General features: G+C 48.7%; 1 protein-coding gene across 4 annotated transcripts in view; it reads right to left on the reverse strand.

Annotated features, from left to right (window-relative positions):
- The window catches only part of LOC111859264 (F-box only protein 41-like), a 45,127-nt gene that overhangs the window by 16,482 nt on the left and 7,183 nt on the right, over positions 1-21,462 (reverse strand). Inside the window, exons 1-2 of one of the 4 annotated variants that reach the window (XM_023841787.2) lie at positions 13,393-13,594; positions 2,885-3,831 (exon numbers count right to left, since the gene is read on the reverse strand). In XM_023841787.2, the coding sequence (XP_023697555.2) occupies positions 2,885-3,603 (719 nt within the window). In that variant the 5' untranslated portion in view covers positions 3,604-3,831; positions 13,393-13,594. Of the gene's footprint in view, positions 1-2,884; positions 3,832-11,073; positions 11,159-13,221; positions 13,260-13,392; positions 13,595-21,462 lie in introns of those variants that run through there. The other 3 variants (XM_023841788.2, XM_023841789.2, XM_072697785.1) reach the window with 3 other exon arrangements.

The following is a 21,462-nucleotide window of genomic DNA, read 5'->3' on the forward strand; positions in this document are numbered from 1 at the left end:
ATAGAATCTCAATACATATCGAATCGGCACCTAGTTATCGTGATAATGTATCGGGAGGTCACTGGTGATTCCCATCCGCAATAGAGAGTTGGCCACTGACAGAAGTGGAAAGCTGGAGATGAGGGAGGACACAAAGTTTATAGATCAATCTAAATATAAAATTATATAAAATACCAATCTAATATAAATATCAACTATAGAATATCAGTATAAATAAATTACTGGTCAGAAATCAGTGGTCATATTTCTGAATAATAAAGTCAAAGGGCTTCTACTAATAATTGAATATTTATGTAACCCTAACTGTGTGCTGCTTCCTGGTCGATAACTCCAGTGGGCAGGGCAGGCCTGGCCCAGGACCCTCCTGTCGGGACACTCTGCGGTGTGTTTTGGTATGTTGGTGATGTGGCATGGCGTGGTGAGAGGTGCAGGCCAGGCCAGGCCCGGGACCCTCCTGTCGGGACACTCTGCGGTGTGTTTTGGTATGTTGGTGATGTGGCATGGCGTGGTGAGAGGTGCAGGCCAGGCCCGGGACCCTCCTGTCGGGACACTCTGCGGTGTGTTTTGGTATGTTGGTGATGTGGCATGGCGTGGTGAGAGGTGCAGGCCAGGCCAGGCCAGGCCCGGGACCCTCCTGTCGGGACACTCTGCGGTGTGTTTTGGTATGTTGGTGATGTGGCATGGCGTGGTGAGAGGTGCAGGCCAGGCCCGGGACCCTCCTGACGTGTCGCTGCGTAATAAATTACATATTGCTAATGCAAAGATGTTAGAAACAATGTATCCCGAGTTCATCCCAAATTGTATCCAGTGCACACTTTTTTTAATCGGGGCAGTCGCACTGGGAACTCTTATACCGGTGCACCAATGCAAAATAGTGAATCTTACCATTCCTACTACCACCCATGCCCGTGTCAGATATTTTTTGAATAAAAAGTTGTTCATAAAAAAAAAAAAGATTATTAGAATAATATTAGAATATTTAACTTGATAAGAATCGTTTCATTGATATGTTTAATTAGATTATGTACATTTAACTGTATAGCAACATTTTTTATTATTACTGTACATTATGTATGAATGTTTTGAAAAGGTTTGTGTTTCATTAAATTAAAAATTGTTCACATTCCTCTTGATATGATGTGTCATGTTTTATTAGATTATTGTGTATTCAGTTTCATAGTGGCAGCAAGCATGTAAAGTTTAGGATTAAGATCTTTTAGTTGTAGTGCCCCTCGGTTATGGAATGCTCTTCCTCTTCACATACACACAGTCACTTCAATCTCTTCTCAAAACCCACTTATTCACACTGGTCTTTCATACATAATACAAATCTATTAGCAACTTAGTTATTTTCCACTGAAGTTATCGTAGAATTAATTGATTAGAGATTATTATAATTAATTGTTTGTTTCATCTATTTTATCATATTGTTTGTTTTGTTTATTTTGTTTTATCTATTTTGTTTCTTTTAAATTATTTGTTATTCTATTGTTTTATCTTTTGCTCTGTGTGTTTTTATCTTGTAAGGTGACCTTGAGAGTTTTGAAAGGCGCCCACAAATAAAATGTATTATTATTATTATTATTATTATTATTATTATAAAGTAATAAAATACATTTACAAATGTTTCTAAAAAGATTTGTCTTGGTTACATGTAACATAAATAGGCATGCAAGTAAATGCATATCATTATAGCAAAACCCCTACTTTTATCATTTTATCAAGGTAATAAAGGAGGGGGCGGAGACAAGAGGGCAGCCTGGGAGGGGCAGAGACAAGAGGGCCGCCTGGGAGGGGGCGGAGACAAGAGGGCAGCCTGGGAGGGGGCGGAGACAAGAGGGCAGCCTGGGAGGGGGCGGAGACAAGAGGGCAGCATGGGAGGGGGCGGAGACAAGAGGGCAGCATGGGAGGGGGCGGAGACAAGAGGGCAGCATGGGAGGGGGCGGAGACAAGACGGCAGCCTGGGAGGGGGCGGAGACAAGAGGGCAGCATGGGAGGGGGCGGAGACAAGAGGGCAGCATGGGAGGGGGCGGAGACAAGAGGGCAGCCTGGGAGGGGGCGGAGACAAGACGGCAGCCTGGGAGGGGGCGGAGACAAGAGGGCAGCATGGGAGGGGGCGGAGACAAGAGGGCAGCCTGGGAGGGGGCGGAGACAAGAGGGCAGCATGGGAGGGGGCGGAGACAAGAGGGCAGCATGGGAGGGGGCGGAGACAAGAGGGCAGCCTGGGAGGGGGCGGAGACAAGAGGGCAGCCTGGGAGGGGGCGGAGACAAGACGGCAGCCTGGGAGGGGGCGGAGACAAGAGGGCAGCCTGGGAGGGGGCGGAGACAAGACGGCAGCCTGGGAGGGGGCGGAGACAAGAGGGCAGCATGGGAGGGGGCGGAGACAAGAGGGCAGCATGGGAGGGGGCGGAGACAAGAGGGCAGCCTGGGAGGGGGCGGAGACAAGAGGGCAGCATGAGAGGGGGCGGAGACAAGAGGGCAGCATGGGAGGGGCGGAGACAAGAGGGCAGCCTGGGAGGGGGCGGAGACAAGAGGGCAGCCTGGGAGGGGGCGGAGACAAGAGGGCAGCATGGGAGGGGGCGGAGACAAGAGGGCAGCCTGGGAGGGGGCGGAGACAAGAGGGCAGCATGGGAGGGGGCGGAGATGGGAAGGGGTCATGTGGGTGTCTCAGCCTGCCTTCGTACTTTAGTACCCTTTGAACTCACCCACCACATGGCTAAGTGTGATGCCTTATTTAAAAACGAGATGTTTCTTATCAGATAAATGTTAACATGATGTCTAATTCACATTAGGCTGCATTAATAGGATGACACCATCCTGCAGCTCTGTGATGCTGGGATAGATGAGACACATTCCAACGACAGGAAGTGTGGCTGATACTCACTGCTGTTTAAGGGTCAGTTCCTGCTCCTTGTTGACCAGGTCCTGCTTGAGGCTGGCTAGCATCTCCACGGAGACGTCCACCTGGTGCGAAAGCTCCGAGGCCTTGCCTTCCAGGTCCTGCTTCTCTTGGCCAAGCCTCACGCTCTCCTGCTTGGCCTTCTCCAGCTCCATGCTTTTCTTCTCCAGCTCTGCCTGCAGGCGGCCCACGCGTGCCGTTATCTTCTCTTCCACCTCCTCTGACAGTTTCTCCAACCGTTCGTCCAGCTCCAGTCTCTCAAAGGCCCTCAGCCTCAGCCGGGCCAGACCCTCCTCGTAGGCCGCCTCCATGGCACTGGCGGCCACCGCCAGAGCGCTGCTGGGAGTGGGAGGGCCGCCAGAGGTCATGTCTCGTTTGATGAAGATCTCCCCCAGGGGAATGTCCACCTCTGGGATGTAGCAGGCGGTTGTGGTCGTCAGGCCCAGATCATCAGCGCACGCCAGTTCATAGGGAAAGCGGTGTTCCTTGTTGGCAAAGGAGGCACGCTCAAAAACCTCCTGCCCCCCGGCTGGGCCCACCAGGGGGACGAGGGCACCCTCACACACGCTGCTGGACTTGGACAGGACGTAGAGGGTCTCATAGGTGTGGCTGTACTCCAGGTGGGCCCTGAGGGAGGACAGGCTGCGGAAGCGCTTGTGCTCCCCACAGCGTGGACAGCGGTACGGCAGGTCTAGCGATGCCATACTGAATCGCCCGGCTCACGCTGCCGCACGGCGGGGCACCCTGGCTCCTCCTCTCATAACGGGTGTAGAGACTTCACTTGGGTTAGGGGCTTCCTGGAAGGAGGGACTGCCCCGCATGCATGCTGATTCACCACAGCAAGTCAAAGATGCCCCGGGCACAGGAACGAAGCCCTCAGACACTCAATGGCCTTGATTGCCTGAACTTCTTCAAGCTCTTACCTGCCAAACCTGGAAGAGAAGAAGATGGCCAGGGTGAGGACCACCAGATGCACCAGCATGTATTCGTGAACAGAAATAATCGGTCTGACCAAGGAGGAGACCAATTATTGTTAACTTACGGTGATATAATACATCATAACATCTATCCATCTAACCGCTCATCCTGGTCAGAGTCACGTCAGACCTGAAGCCTATCACAGGTAGCACAGGGCATGGGGATGGGGTTCACCCTGTACGGGATGCCAATCCAGATCATAATGCCAGGCTAAGAGAAGAACATTTGCAGATGCAGTACTCCAGCACACAAAACGAAGTGCGAGACTTCCAGTTCAGCGAGGTGCAATTACAGTTAACCACAAGAAAACAGTGTGGGCAGCATGCGGGCCTTTAGCAGCAATGTGGTGTTCCAGCGAGCCCTAAGACTCTACACATCACCCAGGGGGGTCATGTGGCTCTCATGAAGGACACACAATGACGGTGTGCCTGTTAGCCAAAGCCAGAGCCTGTGGCCTCCACTATCAGCCAGGGCTCGGCTCCCTGTGTCTGTCAGCATCAGACATCCCGCCACTTCGCATAATGCACCTCTGCTGTTTCTCTAAGGTTATACGGCAATTACACATTACATTTCTACAATACAGACAGCTAACTGCTGAAGGCAATAATTCTGCATGAACGTGCTGAGGTCGTACCACTAAAACCATTACAATGCAGCTGGCGTTTGACAGGGGAATCATTATAAATCTGACTTAGCTGTTACTTCACATTAAAAAGCAGAAATCAAACATAAGTGATATAGATGATTACAGATTATGAATTAATTCCACAGCTGTTTGAAGTTTTCATGCCAAAACTCATCTCTAAGAGAAGGTAAAATTATCCCAAACAAGTGATAAGCATCGGAAAATGCATCCTACTGAATATTTTCTTCCACAGCATTGCTGCAGGAAAGGCACCTCGCTTAGAAGAAGCCAAAGATCTGAGGGGGTGAGAATACTCATGTTAATCTTCATGAGCCTATGGAGGAGGACCATGGCAGTGAGAGAACTCCGCGTCACTGGCTAGTAAACTGGCTGGTAAGTGCCAGCGGGGGCAGGGCCCCATCCCACTGCCAGGGATGGCGCCAGACGGACAGCGGGGGAATTTAATTGGGCAGAAGGGAGCTCGGTGGGCTGTCAGTTACATATCGCTGCCTGGCATGGAAGTGTGCGGCTGGCAGACTGGCCTTCATACTGCCCGTTTTCTCTCAGCATTTGAAGCTGGGAACTGTGGAAACCCACACGCCACATGCAGACCTCAGCCATGCTAAAATCGCTACCACGAGGTACGTCGGGTCAAACACCCGCGCTACCACCGGGACCCCCGCTACCTCGAGGCACATCGGGTCAAACGCCCGCGCTCCCACCGGGACCCCCGCTACCTCGAGGCACATCGGGTCAAACGCCCGCGCTCCCACCGGGACCCCCGCTACCTCGAGGCACATCGGGTCAAACGCCCGCGCTCCCACCGGGACCCCCGCTACCTCGAGGCACATCAGGTCAAACGCCCGCGCTCCCACCGGGACCCCCGCAACCACGAGGCACATCGGGTCAAACACCCGCGCTCCCACCGGGACCCCCGCAACCACGAGGCACATCGGGTCAAACACCCGCGCTCCCACCGGGACCCCCGCAACCACGAGGCACATCGGGTCAAACGTCCGCGCTCCCACCGGGACCCCCGCAACCACGAGGCACATCGGGTCAAACACCCGCGCTCCCACCGGGACCCCCGCTACCACGAGGCGCATCGGGTCAAACACCCGCGCTCCCACCGGGACCCCCGCTACCACGAGGCACATCGGGTCAAACGTCCGCGCTCCCACCGGGACCCGAGCAACCACGAGGCACATCGGGTCAAACACCCGCGCTCCCACCGGGACCCCCGCTACCACAAGCAGCTACTTTGTGGCAGGCTGGGTCAAATACTCGTGCTCCTGCCAGGACCCCTATTATCGAGTGGCACTCCAGTTTAAATGCTCACGCTTCCACAGCCAATGCTACGGTCAGCATGTTGTCAGATTGCCAGTGGTGCGACTTGTTTTCTGGACTTGCAGCATGTTTAACAAGGCACTGAACACACGGCACATCATTTATGATTATTAACTCCGTTAGACACAATCTACCGTGCTGCTCCTGTTTTCTGGCTGTGACATATAAGAGGGGACCATCTGTGGTACCAGTCAGCATGCTGGCACATAGGCTTACATTGCAAGGCCCCTGAGAAACTCACACAGCAGATCTGGCATGTTAGCAGGAATGCTCTCCCCGGACACACTCCCACACGGATGCTTCTCATTCTCGCCAGTGTGGGGAAGCAATAAAAAAGGCCAATAGGATGTTGGGGTATATCTCCAGGTGTGTGGAGTTTAAGTCAAGGGAGGTAATGCTAAGATTATACAATTCCTTGGTGAGACCTCACCTAGACTATCGTGTGCAGGTTTGGTCACCATATCTTAAAAAGGACATTGCGGCCTTAGAAAAGGTGCAGCGTAGGGCCCCAAGAATGATTCCTGGTCTTAGAGGAATGTCATACGAGGAAAGGTTAGTTGAGCTAAATCTGTTCAGCCTCAAGCAAAGGAGACTGAGGTGGGACATGATCCAGGTCTATAAGATTCTAACAGGTTTGGATGCTGTTCAACCGAATAGTTACTTCAGCGTTAGTTCAAATACAAGAACTCGTGGCCATAGGTGGAAATTAGCGGGAGAACATTTCAAACTGGATTTAAGGAAGCACTTCTTTACACAGCGTGTAGTCAGAGTATGGAATAGTCTTCCTGATAACGTAGTGCAAGCTGAATCCTTGGGTTCCTTTAAATCTGAGCTAGATAAGATTTTAACAACTCTGAGCTATTAGTTAAGTTCTCCCCAAGCGAGCTCGATGGGCCGAATGGCCTCCTCTCATTTGTATAGTTCTTATGTTCTTAAGACAACATCAGGTGATTCAGTGGAACCAGAATGTGGATGACCAACACCATTCAAACAGGCTTAAGAAACTAATATTGAAGTAGCCATTTTGCTGAACAGCATCCAGTCCTGTTAGAATCTTATATACCTGGGGCATGTCCACTGGACCCTTAGTCTGCTTTGCTCGAGGCTAAACAGATTCAGCTCAGCTAATCTCTCCTCATAAGACATTCCTCTAAGACCAGGAATCATGCTTGAGGAAAGACAAAGCTTCACTGGGGTCTGAATGAAGACTGTCTGATAAAAGCAACCCAATAATATGAGCAAAGGCAAGGAGCAAAAACAGGGTAGTGAGGCAGTTCAGAGTCAGTGCAAAAAAAGCATCATGAGAACTGTGGGAGTTAACTGGGACAGCAATGACACAGCATTCAGAGAGAAAGGAGAGACTGCAAGGCAGCTGAAGAGGCAGAGTGGGACACATCTGAGAGATGTCACCTGGACGGGACAGGTACACAGAGCGGGACACATCTGAGAGATGTCACGTGGACGGGACAGGTACACAGAGCGGGACACAGCGGAGAGATGTCACCTGGACGGGACAGGTACTCAGAGCGGGACACAGCTGAGAGATGTCACGTGGACGGGACAGGTACACAGAGCGGGACAGAGCTGAGAGATGTCACCTGGACTGGACAGGTACACAGAGCGGGACACAGCTGAGAGATGTCACGTGGACGGGACAGGTACACAGAGCGGGACAGAGCTGAGAGATGTCACCTGGACTGGACAGGTACACAGAGCGGGATACAGCTGAGAGATGTCACGTGGACGGGACAGGTACACAGAGCGGGACAGAGCTGAGGGATGTCACCTGGACTGGACAGGTACACAGAGCGGGACAGAGCTGAGAGATGTCACCTGGACGGGACAGGTACTCAGAGCGGGACACAGCTGAGAGATGTCACCTGGACGGGACAGGTACACAGAGCGGGACACAGCGGAGAGATGTCACGTGGACGGGACAGGTACTCATAGCGGGACACAGCTGAGAGATGTCACCTGGACGGGACAGGTACACAGAGCGGGACACAGCTGAGAGATGTCACCTGGACGGGACAGGTACTCATAGCGGGACACAGCTGAGAGATGTCACCTGGACGGGACAGGTACACAGAGCGGGACACAGCTGAGAGATGTCACGTGGACTGGACAGGTACACAGAGCGGGACACAGCTGAGAGATGTCACGTGGACGGGACAGGTACACAGAGCGGGACACAGCTGAGAGATGTCACCTGGACGGGACAGGTACTCATAGCGGGACACAGCGGAGAGATGTCACCTGGACGGGACAGGTACACAGAGCGGGACAGAGCTGAGAGATGTCACGTGGACGGGACAGGTACACAGAGCGGGACACAGCTGAGAGATGTCACCTGGACGGGACAGGTACTCATAGCGGGACACAGCGGAGAGATGTCACGTGGACGGGACAGGTACACAGAGCGGGACACAGCGGAGAGATATCACCTGGACGGGACAGGTACACAGAGCGGGACACAGCGGAGAGATGTCACGTGGACGGGACAGGTACACAGAGCGGGACACAGCGGAGAGATGTCACCTGGACGGGACAGGTACACAGAGCGGGACACAGCTGAGAGATGTCACCTGGACGGGACAGGTACTCATAGCGGGACACAGCGGAGAGATGTCACCTGGACGGGACAGGTACACAGAGCGGGACACAGCTGAGAGATGTCACCTGGACGGGACAGGTACTCATAGCGGGACACAGCGGAGAGATGTCACCTGGACGGGACAGGTACACAGAGCGGGACACAGCTGAGAGATGTCACGTGGATGGGACAGATACGCAGAGCGGGACACAGCTGAGAGATGTCACGTGGATGGGACAGATACGCAGAGCGGGACACAGCTGAGAGATGTCACGTGGATGGGACAGATACGCAGAGCGGGACACAGCTGAGAGATGTCACGTGGATGGGACAGGTACGCAGAGCGGGACACAGCTGAGAGTTGTCACCTGGACGGGACAGGTACTCAGAGCGGGACACAGCAGAGATATGTCACCTGGACGGGACAGGTACACAGAGCGGGACACAGCTGAGAGATGTCACCTGGACGGGACAGGTACTCAGAGCGGGACACAGCTGAGAGATGTCACCTGGACGGGACAGGTACTCTGAGCGGGACACAGCTGAGAGATGTCACGTGGACGGGACAGGTACACAGAGTGGGACACAGCTGAGAGATGTCACGTGGACGGGACAGGTACACAGAGTGGGACACAGCTGAGAGATGTCACCTGGACGGGACAGGTACTCAGAGCGGGACAGAGCTGAGAGATGTCACCTGGACGGGACAGGTACTCAGAGCGGGACACAGCTGAGAGATGTCACCTGGACGGGACAGGTACTCAGAGCGGGACACAGCTGAGAGATGTCACCTGGACGGGACAGGTACTCAGAGCGGGACACAGCTGAGAGATGTCACGTGGACGGGACAGGTACACAGAGCGGGACACAGCTGAGAGATGTCACGTGGACGGGACAGGTGCACAGAGCGGGATACAGCGGAGAGATGTCACCTGGACGGGACAGGTACGCAGAGCGGGACACAGCTGAGAGATGTCACCTGAACGGGACAGGTACACAGAGCGGGACACAGCTGAGAGATGTCACCTGGACGGGACAGGTACGCAGAGCGGGACACAGCTGAGAGATGTCACCTGAACGGGACAGGTACACAGAGCGGGACACAGCTGAGAGATGTCACCTGGACGGGACAGGTACACAGGGTGGGACCCAGTTGGGAGACACGCCACGTATACGGGTCCACAAGCAGGGGTGAGACAGGGAGGACAACATGGGACACACAGATGGAAAGGGATGCAACGGAACCATAATTACATCATGCATCATCTTGAAGGATGTGGTAGAACTTCAGTGGGTCGGTCACAGCAGTGACACATCCTACACCCAGCTGTGAGGGAGGCAGGCATGTGTAGGAGATACGGTCAGGTGTTAGACCAAGAATATGGCACCAAACAAGAAGATAAAGGCTCCAGTGAATTGCAACTGTAAGTGGAATGAGTACATGGCGACAGACCCAGCAGCCTCCAGTAACAAGAATATGCAGACTGGAGTGGCAGTGGAGTGGCCAGATACTCATCATAGAGAGAAAACCTATAGCTGATAGTCATCTATGTGAACTTCACTGCAATGTAACCTTCACTGGAATATGACTGACCCACATTAGAAATTAGATGAAGACAAAAACACACCTGACTTCTGGGAGTTTCTAACAAAATCATTAAGAACTAGGGCCACTTCCTGCCCTCATGCCAACAAACAGCCCAAGGCTGGACACTGAACACCCTCCCACGAGAACTTAGCACAGCACAATCGATACAGTGAGCATGGAGTCTGTTTATGAGGAATAACAAATGCATGATTCGTAACGAGGTCACAGGGGACCCGTCCAGCTCAGCACAGCAGCCATCAGAAGCCATGCAGCATTAAAGTCTCATCTCCCCTATAGGTAAGGGCCCGTCCACCTCCGACAGCTCCCCCGACAGTCCTGACATCACGCTCCAGTGAAAATGTGAAAAGCAAAAGAAATTGACACAGACAGCAAAAGACATCTTGTGTCTGGGTGAGATACAGACCTCCAGCTGCCAGCATTAGCCGCTACCCTCTCTAGCGGTTACCGCTTCATGAGTTCAGAGTAGACTTGCTAACTTTGACATTTATGTAATAAAAAGGTAAGAATGTAGCAGCTCCCATGCTGAACCCTAAGACAAAGCTCTTCCCTCCAAAAATACAAAACCATTAATCACGACAAAAGGAAAAAAACATGCCAACTTCGGGGTTTCCCATGATAAATTTCACCAATTTAAGGGGGGGGGGGGGGCAGTCCCCACTGGCAGAATTTGCTGACAGATTGCTAGATCGCTAACAATGACAATGAGCGGAGAAGCAGGTGCCAATGACAAAAAAAAGATTTGAAACTTTTTCGGTAGCTTACTCAGAACATCATCTCACAGTGCGTCCCAGTTTGAGAAGCACTGCTGTAAGGAAAGCAATCTCTCCGAGCAAAACTGGAGCAACTTAGGGTGAAGGTTTGTTTTTCTGGTGTTACCCCTAAGACTGGGGCCAAAGGAACTTCCAAGGGATGATCACAGCTATGCAGACACCAGCTCATTAGCCACCAGGGGGCTCTGCTGCTCCCTGCGGGGACAGGCCAGGCAGGTAATAGCTAGGATATTAGCCTAACAATTCACTTACACTGAACCAAGTTACAAACATGCCTTCCCCAGCGTTATTGTCTGTTTGCGTCTCCTTCCCCAGCGTTATTGTCTGTTTGCGTCTCCTTCCCCAGCGTTATTGTCTGTTTGCGTCTCCTTCCCCAGCGTTATTGTCTGTTTGCGTCTCCTTCCCCAGCGTTATTGTCTGTTTGCGTCTCCTTCCCCAGCGTTATTGTCTGTTTGCGTCTCCTTCCCCAGCGTTATTGTCTGTTTGCGTCTCCTTCCCATGTTGTTCTGCATGGAAAATGAATGTCACTATCATTGCCCCCAACCCATAACCAATCAGTCACTGCCCTGGCAAGACAATAATGTACACCCACAAGCAATTTAAATAAAGAACAGCTCATCCCTCGCAATTTCAGCTCCACGCATTTACAGGTAAATCTGTGCTTTTCATTTTGGCCTCATCCATTGTACATGAATTTGGACAATAACCCCCCCCCCCACACACACACACACACACACACACCGCTTATAGACCTTTTTGGGTTAGGTCACTTCAAACAAGCAACACAAAACAGCTTGATATAGGCCTACCGATTTATCTTCTCGAAATGGACGTTAATCTGATCTGTCAGTATAAGACCAGAGAGACATCAAAGGCGAAATCTACGTAAATCAAACGTGTAACCAAAGAGAATGCTTTGAACTGAACGAGCTCCTCTCGACATGCATAATCTGCTATTATTGTCATCATTAGGGAGGGTTCCCCCATGGAGAGCTCCGCCCACGTGCGGCAGGGGTTCGGTCCAGACTCCAGAAGCTGCACTCGGCCGTCATTTGCACTAGCTACAGCACGGGTCACGGCGGCTCACAATTTACGTACAGCTGGATATATCCTACACAACGTCAGCCTCGACAGGCTAAAACTGATTTTAGAGGAAGACATAGGCTATTTTATATCACAAAAGAAAGGTGTTTCGCTGAGATATTGCACGTGGTAAACCATCACACTTCAACTTTGTTTAGGTATGGACACATGTGAAAACCATAAACCACTACTGACACTACATATGATCATAACACTACTGAAACACAATACTATCCGCAATATTGTAAACTTAATCTAACGTTAAATGCTCCCGTCTTACAAATGTGCTTACTAAATTCCTGCTTTGGATCAATAAGGCATATCTATCTTTATAAACAAGAAATCACATTCATAAAGAATACCCCGAATTACTGCATGTTTATTGCATTTAAACAGTTCTTAGCGAATATGTGAAAATTACAATTATTTTCAAATTCTGTTATTCTGAATATAATTTATTAAATATATTATTAAATATAATTTTAATAGTGTTTCGCACTAAGCAACTCTAAGTGAATTAAAGCGCTGCTTATCTTCTCAGTAAGGCGAGGCCATCTGACGTTATAACGTTATCATCACAGTAAGCGAATTGTGCTGTGCAGCTGGCCTGTGCTGTGCACGTTTCTCGGAATTGAATTATGCATCGTTTGGTTAAATAGCCTTCGGTTCCGTACAATGTACAAAGCACAAAGTGCACGTCATGATGATGCAGTTAAACACCTCCAGCGCGGCACAGGTACCCGATGGTGGCTCATCCAGCCCTCCGCACCGGAGTCAAGCAAAGCCGGCCTCAGCAAGACAACACCACCTGATCTCTAAATCCCGACGAGTTTCACACTGCCATGCTACAGGCTACGATGTTTCCATTTTAATAACCTAGTGCCAGAAATACATCAATATTCCCCTTTACAGACACATGCACATCACCAAAAACTGAAGTGAGCTTCACCTATATATATGCAGTGAAATCTTCAATCAGTATCCCCCTGCAGCATGCATTTAACCAAAGCCGCAAACTGTCTCCTAGAGGTACAATGAAAGCTTTCCTCTCACACATATCTAAAAGACGTAAAAGACGTATAAATGCGAACATACTGCAGGGTACTATTCAGAGGGCAGCTCCTGCTTAATGTACCGGCGCACAGACGCGTTAATATGTCAAGGAAAGGTTGCAAAATGCAGACACACATCGGCATTTACACCGATAATGCACGCGTGCAGCCTCCTGATGACGAGCCGAAATCCATCGATGATAAACCATTAAAGTTACATTAACCGCAGCTACATTGTCTTTTGACTTTGATTTTACGCAAATACCGTTTGATTGCGAGGACATGTGTTAATGTACGCCTTCCCTTCCGTGAATGCCAAGGAGCTAGATGAACTTCCGCTCGGATATTAAAGATCATTTTATGTAACTGCGGTAACCCACATAGACCAAGCCGGCACCGAGCAGCCAGAAGAAAAGCAAGACACCGCGCCGCCTACCTTCACCATGTTCCTCCGCACCGCGGTCTGCGGCTTCATCGTGAATTAAAGCTGTGCCGTGTAAAGCAATCGTAGTAATATACTGTTTAAGTGCAGCCCATGTAGTGAAAATGCACAAACGTAACAAATCCGAAGAAAATTGGACGTTTCCAGCGCTGAAATCGCCCCCATCCCATACCCTCCCCGCTCCGCCCGCCGCCCGCCCGGCGCCGCTGACGTCAGGCCGCCCCTCTGCAGCATATCGCGGCCGCGGCGCCTCAAGCCGCTGTGATGGGAGAATGTAGTGTTTCTTAGTCAAGCAAAGAGGACATTTTAGCCGTGCAGCAGCATCATAGGAGTAAATAATTCCCGGGACAGCACCCCCCTTACCATACAAAAATAAAAATACAAAAAATGCGCGTGGGGTGCAGAAATAGTGTTGGTGCTAGTGAGGCAGAATCACGCAAGGTACGTAATTATGTGCAGGTGGAAAAATACAGCGAACAGATCTGGGTTAGTGTCCTTCGAGGCAGGGTGAGGGAGGGGGGGGGGGGAGCAGTCAGAGACGTGGGACTGAAGAAATTAAAAGCAGGAGGCACAGAGCAACACCTGCAGCTCTCAATCATCCATCTAAGGGAGCTGGGCTGTGCTTGAAGGGAGGGGATTCCTCTCAGTCCTGTGACAGCTCAGTTTGCTCCAAAGTTTGCTGAGCATAGCAGCTTCCTTCATCTTGATATGAACCCCCAGCTAAGAGCATGAAGACCATGACTCTGGCCTTGACAGACTCCTAAAACGTGTAGTGATTTTCTGTTCATGCCACAGGATTTCAGGGTTGTAATTAAAGCTACATCTTACAGCTTCCTAACACTGACCCTAATCCTCCAGCAAAGACCATGAAGAATATGAATCTGTCCATAACAGACTGCAACATGTAGCAACATGTTGCACAAATCACAGACTTAAGGGTCGTTTTTCACAAAGCCTTAAACAATGTTTACCTAGTTGGACACAATTTGCAGATTTAATTCACCATTTTTGCCAAACTGTAAACACACACATATGTAAATATGTAACAATGCAAAAGACTCAAATAATTCTTTTCCTTCCATGCCATGGACCATGCGTTTCTTTTTTGATACATGATCTGAAAACAGTGTTTGATTTTGAGCAAAGACAAAATAGCTTTGAGTCGATTGAAGACGAGTCAAAGATTTTGTGAATGTAGTTTGAAAATTAGATTGTTTTCTGTTTTGAGAAAAGGATGCAAGGTTTCTGGAAATGTGTTTTAGCAGTTCAGAAAACCTTTAAAAACAGCTTCAGATTACCTTTCTGTATCCATGTTGTCATGGCAGCCACTGAGGTTATCATTGTGACTGTGCTTAGTCGCTTTCTGAACTACACCAGCACCTCCATTGTCTCTCTGGCACTGAGTTTCAGGTGGTTCTATCCACTAGAATGTCCCTATTCTGCTCTTGCCACTGTTACCTCCTGTCCATGCAGAATCATCAAGGGGCTTCTGAAGATGGCATGAACCACAGCTGTCCCTGAAGTCTGTGGTGGAACAGGAATAGTGACAGTGCTGTCACGTGGTGTAGGTGACAGTGACAGGAAAAATGACAGTGCTGTCAAGCAGGCTAGGTGACTGTGACAATGACAGGAACGGTGACAGCGCTGTCACACAGGGTAGGTGACAGGGACAGGAACGGTGACAGCGCTGTCACACAGGGTAGGTGACAGGGACAGGAACGGTGACAGCGCTGTCACACAGGGCAGGTGACAGGGACAATTACAGGAACGGTGACAGCGCTGTCACACAGGGTAAGTGACAGGGACAATTACAGGAATGGTGACAGTGATATCAGGCAGGGTAAGTGACAGGAATGTGACAGGAGTGTCCCTCTGCCCGATGCATATTCATGCCTGTAACACATGATATAACTGATAATATCCACCTGACGGATTCCACCCCTGCAGATTCCGCTTTGCCTACTAACTGTCTCCGTGCTGCTGTGGCCCTGAATTCTGAATATTTCATTGATCGTCTTTCCTTTGTACAACAAATTGTGCAACAGGAAGGGGGGAAGCTCACAAGAGGTCAGTGAGGTGGAGACGTGGAGAAAAGTGCCCTGCATGGTCCCCTTCAAACTGCAAACTTGGGTGTAAACCAGGGGTGTGTATGCATACAGAGTAAGATGGTAGGGAAGCTCATCTATAAAGTGCATGCCTGGAGCAGAGAGCTAAAGCAACAGTTATATATTAATATTTAGATTAGAGATTAGATTACATAGTACTTTATTAATCCCTCGGGAAGGTTCCTCCGGGAAATTTAACCTCATGACTTTGGTGTGTTTCTGAGTTAGAGCCAGGATGCAGTCCAAAAAGGCTGTGGAGATTATTTGCAGCCTTTTGCAAATACAGTGGTATCTCAGAACTCGAATTTAATCCGTTTAGAACTCCGGATCGAATCCTAAAAAGTTCGAGTTGTGATCGAATTTTCCCCATAAGAAATAATGGAAAACCAATTAATTGGTTCCCAGCCCCAAAAAATTACACCTAAATATGTTTTTTTAGCATTTAAACACAAAATGAAACGGATAAAACAAGACGAGCATATACTGTACTAAATACATCTAAGCACATTTATCAAAACAGTAATTTGTAAAGTAAGAAAATAAATGTATCCAAACAATGTGTCCTGCCCCGATCTTCCGCTCCTTCCGTGTGCCACGCCCCCTCGTTAACCCCGTGTGGAATCCCCGTGTTATCAGCTGTTTCTGGTTGTTGTCATTAGTCCTCTGTATTTCGTCCGCGTTTCAGTTTGTTTCCCCAGTTCAGTCATTGTATTGTCCGTCTGCCTTTTGCCTGCCTTACCTGTAATTAAACTCCGTATTCCCCGATACCCTGACATCTGCGCCTTTGTCTCCGTTCCGTCGACGCTCGGCAGGACAATATTAATGTATGTTAAAAATAAATGTATTAATTGTTTATTATTAATGATATTAAAATAATTTATAAGAAATCTTTATTTTTAAATGTATTTTATTATATAATAATTACTGTTACTGTCTATCATTGTCTAAATGTATTTTTACTGTCTAAATATATGTATTCAGCTAGTGTAAACATGTACCATGCTATCACAGCGAATGCGAAGCTTAGACTGAAGCGTTACCCTATGTTTCCGCTGAGAGATGTACTGCGTGACTCATTTCCCCGCCTGTACAAGTTATATTAGGTCTGCGTTCACGGTTTGACTTCTGAGATTCAGATCGAGTTCTAGGTAATTTTTTTTTCGAACTGGTTGGTTTGACTTTTAAGAAATTCGAGTTCTAATGAGTTTGAGAACTGAGGTACCACTGTATAATATTGGCCATTTATTGTCCTGACCAGAATACTGTGAGGTAGCTGAGGAACACCAGGGGGTGCTCTGTAGCTTTTATTGTACAGCTACAAGATCTACATGATCAGGTAGGTGAATTGCCATAGATTGTGCGTGAGTGTGGGTACCGTGACATGTAATCTGGGCCCCAGCTTCCTCATAACCTTGCATTGGATAACTGATTGGGGATGCACACATGTCTGAAGAGCTGCATATAACCCAGAGAGCACAGCACCCTCTAGTGGTCAGGAGTTTGGTTTGTTCTGCCAACTTGAGAATTATAATGGATGATGTAAGAGTACATTTCTCTCAAATCATGTTTATCTGGTAACCTGTTAGAAATTTCAAGAATATATTTCTGGTATTGACAAGAAAACAGGTGGTGTATATACATGAATATTCATGCTACAGAAGTACTAAGCAGTAGTCAGTAAGCACAAGTAGGCTTACTATTTAACCACATGATATGTACAATACCCATATCCAGGGTCCGCAAATCCTAGAGGCAACATAGGGGGCACCCACTTGCCAGCCGATTTTACTTTGTCTCAGACAGGGGGCACCGGCGGTGAAGCTGTGGGGGGCAGTGCAGGCAAGCAGTGGCAGACCTGGCCTCATGATGGAAATGGTGGAGCCACTTTCAATAAGGGCACATTAGCAGACTCCACTGATGCTCTTCACAAGAGCGAGGCCGTTGGTCCAAGGGGCTCCAGAAAAGACGACACCTCTGTCACTGTGCCACTCCCCACTTATTTCACAACGGTTTGGGCGAAGGCTCTGGACAGACTCGGGTTTGGTGGCCCATCTCCCCACAGTGCCAACTCCTGATCTTTTCATTGTGGGGCTCATGGTCCCGGGCAAGCTGTCAGGAAGCTGCTGCTGTTATCTGTAGTCGCCATGAGCACAGGGGCGCCCTCACTGGCCCTGGCCCTAACCCTAACCCTAAACCTAACCCTAACCCTAACCCGCTTCACGGCACCAGCAGCCACACTTATTCCTGTAAGCGGTCCGGGAGGAGGGCAGGGCGAAAGGCCTGTGAAGGCAGTGAAGGTTGGCCTGCTGGGCTAGCGCTCCGATGTCCCTGGCCAGTACTCTTAGCCGCTCCCCTCTATGGCATCGCTGGATGTTGAACAGCTGCCGGGTGCCGAACAGTTCACCTCCCCTGTACCACTGCCAAACTGCGGCTTAAGCACTGGAACGATGTCGGGGAGGGACTGGGGAGCTCTCCCTTCTAGGGCCAGGCCAGGGTGGACAGCCATCTTCTGGGCATCCCAGACATTGCTCCTGGTGGCGAGCTCAAGCTAGGATATCACATGACGGCTGTCCTTCGCCGTACTTCAGGAGATGTGTGGGCACTGTGAGAGGGGTGGCAGGCGGGGCTGCGCTCAGCACTGTGCCACTGCGCACTCGGCCTCCTCACTACCTTAGCCATCTTTGGGTGCCGCTCCCTCTGGGGCTCTCCAGACAGCTCAAGGTCTCCAGGTCCCTCCTTGTCTGCTGCAGAAGCACCAGGGGCATCGCTTGTGGCTTCTGATACCAATATTGTGATACCAGAGATCACAGCTGAGGCAGCATCAGTGGGTAAAAGCTGTGCTGTTTTTTATTATATAAAAGAGCTTAATAAGCAAGAGCAAATCTCACTATACAGATGCTGGCAATGGGAAAGTGGGGGGAGGGGGGAGGCATATGGCAAACTGTAGGTCGCACACATGCTGCTATTTACAAAGCAGCCAGAGACAATCGAGGACTGGACTAGCCTGGATTACACACAACACAGGTAAGTACAACACACTTATTCGCAACAGTAAACAGACAGTGGCTTTATGCAGTTCCAGCAGAGAGATGCACACGAGCTCCCCAGTAAGGGAGTCGCCTGTCAATGCCACAATACGATATATCGCCCAACTTTATCTTATTGATCACTGTCATCTGAAAAACTGTGTAAAAACCCGGAGTTTTTAAACTATTCAATGTAACTAAATGTACATTAAAAAATAAATGTATCCATTTCATCACTACCAGCGATTAGTTTTGAACAAAGGTCTCTCTGGGCAGCAGAGGGCAGCAGAGAATCACTCCTCTGGAAACGGGAGCACAAATCTTTCGTTAAACTGGGTAAATTCAGGGCAGTGGTTGTCTAAGTTGTAGTTTTGTTTATTCAATTAATAACAATACCAGACTTGTGCAGCTTCTACTTAAATTATGAAGAAATTAAGAATTAAACTTGAAATTTCAAATTTCAAGTCCAGGATTTGAAATTCTAATTTGAAATATATTCAAGCATTTTATGCATTCATAATTTAAGCATATTATATTTTCCAGTGAACTTTATATTATCCAAAACACCTAAAAATGTGTATGATTTAAAACTTAATTATCATTTACATATATGAATTTTAGAAATCTTTCGTTGAATAAAATGCTATAGATGTCTTGAAATGGTTAATATTATACTTTTGCAGTATTGAATGAAACATCTAAGATTTATATGAATCTTGAAATTATTTCCTGTAGAACATCTAAAGGTCTCCTTATTTAAATATGTCTGTTATTTAGAGTGATTTCTCCAGTGATTCCAGTTAATGTTTATCCATGCAGATATACAGTTTCCTTAAGGATGCTGTACTGATTAACAGCAAACTCGAGGATCTTTAGTAAGGCTCTGATAATGCCTAACGTTCTGCACATACTATCCATGACTCAGCCGTTACCATGGTAACAGAATGCACCTTATCATATATATGGATTGCCCTTGTGATTTTCAGATTGATTTCTTTTGGATTACGGTCTAGGTATGACCCAGCTGCTGAATTCTTGAATTCATTTACATATTAATAGTTTTCCTTCATTTTATTATATTGTTTTTCTTTTGTAAAGAAAATAAATGCTAGATTTGGAGGTTTAATTTAAATGGTTTGAAAGCATTCTACTGAAGTACGGATCCAATCTTCCTCAGCAAATGTGGTGTGATATAGATAGATGCTGGTAACTTTATGTTTTTATGTTATGTTATATTATTAATAGATTTTTTTTTAAAGCATGAATACACTTCAATAAGGGGAAAATATAGTAATAAATCCTTTTATAAATGAGGGTTCCAACATTCATACTCAGTTTAAGCATTATGGTCTGACCTAAATCAATCTGTGTCACGTTCTGGAAACAATGGCATGCAGAAGTGCCATTCAGCACAGGGTGCTCTGCCATAGAGTGATACTCCTGAGAGTGATACACCTGAGAATGACATGCAGAGAGTGATACACCCGAGACTGACATGGCTGAGAGTGATATTCCTGAGAGTGACACAGCTGAGAGTGGCATACCTGAGTATGACATGGCTGAAAGTGATACATGCGAGAGTGACATGGCTGAGAGTGATATTCCTGAGAGTGACACAGCTTATGGTGACACACTTGAGTATGACATGGCTGAAAGTGATACATGCGATAGTGATACACCTGAGAGTGATATACCTGAGACTGGCACGGCTGAGAGTGATATTCCTGAGAGTGACACAGCTGAAAGTGATGCATGAGAGAGTGACATGACACACCTGCGGTTTCCTGAGCATCTGAGGAATGCCAAGATGATCGCCCACATAAGTAAGAAGACCAGACAGTGAGGCAGGTCAGTAACGCAGAGGACTTTTACAGTAACGCTTGCAGTAGCCCAGCCTGAATCACACAACAAGCAAGTCACAACAGCTACATGCATGCCAAAGATTATACAATCTCACATGGAGCCATTTCCTGTGCTGATTTCTGAAGCTGAAGCTGAACGTTACAGCCCACATCCCCTGGGACTGGGGCCACAGTACAATGGTCAGTCCACACTCACACTTCTTACCTCACTACTCACCATTGACCCTGGAGCAGCCTTAGATTCCTTTCCGACACGAGACACAGTGCAACCATCTCCTCACCCTCAGCATAGCACTGGCTTTCGACTCTGATTCCTCCAATAATGAGTTTCAGGCAGCCTGTCAGTCTTCATTGCCAGGCCAGACCAACCACCTACCTGCCTGCTGTAAGGTAGCCACTCCTGGGGGCTACAGGCACAGAAAACCCCAGGGGGGGCCCCTTTCACCTACCAGTCACTCACACATGCAAAGGCAGTAACTCCAGTTAACCTCAACCTCAGTACCCAGAGGAAACCCCACAACACAGGGAGAACATGCAAATTCCACACACATAGGGCAATGACAGACACTCAAACCCGGGTCCTAGAGGTACAAAGCAATAGTGCTAACCACTGTGCCAACCAACACCACTTCTAATTAAGGATGTGTTTCAGGCTCTAGGAGTTAAGTTTATAATTAGTTATCAAAGACCTAAATTGAAGTGTTTAATGTCAATATGAAGTGTTTAACTGTATCTGCATGTTCTCCTCCTGTCTGTGTGGGGTTCCTGCCTCAGGAAGTTGACTTGATGTCTCAAAATCGCCTTTGAATATGACTGTGACTGAGTGTGAGATCAAGATAATGAACCCCAAGAGTCAGCAAGACGGACATTGTGGTGGTGCAAAGGGTGAGCATTGGTGCCTCACTGCCATGGGACCTGGCTTCAGGCCTCCACCAGGGTTCCATGTGTCTGCATGTTCTCCCCATATTGGCACGGGATTTCCAACGGGTTCTCTGCCCACCACAGCCCAAAACACGCTGAGGTTAATTGCAGTTACCCAAAGGTGTGTGTGTGTGTGTGTGTGTGTGTGTG

Source organism: Paramormyrops kingsleyae, chromosome 12, assembly GCF_048594095.1.
Source record: "Paramormyrops kingsleyae isolate MSU_618 chromosome 12, PKINGS_0.4, whole genome shotgun sequence".
Lineage (NCBI taxonomy): Eukaryota > Metazoa > Chordata > Actinopteri > Osteoglossiformes > Mormyridae > Paramormyrops > Paramormyrops kingsleyae.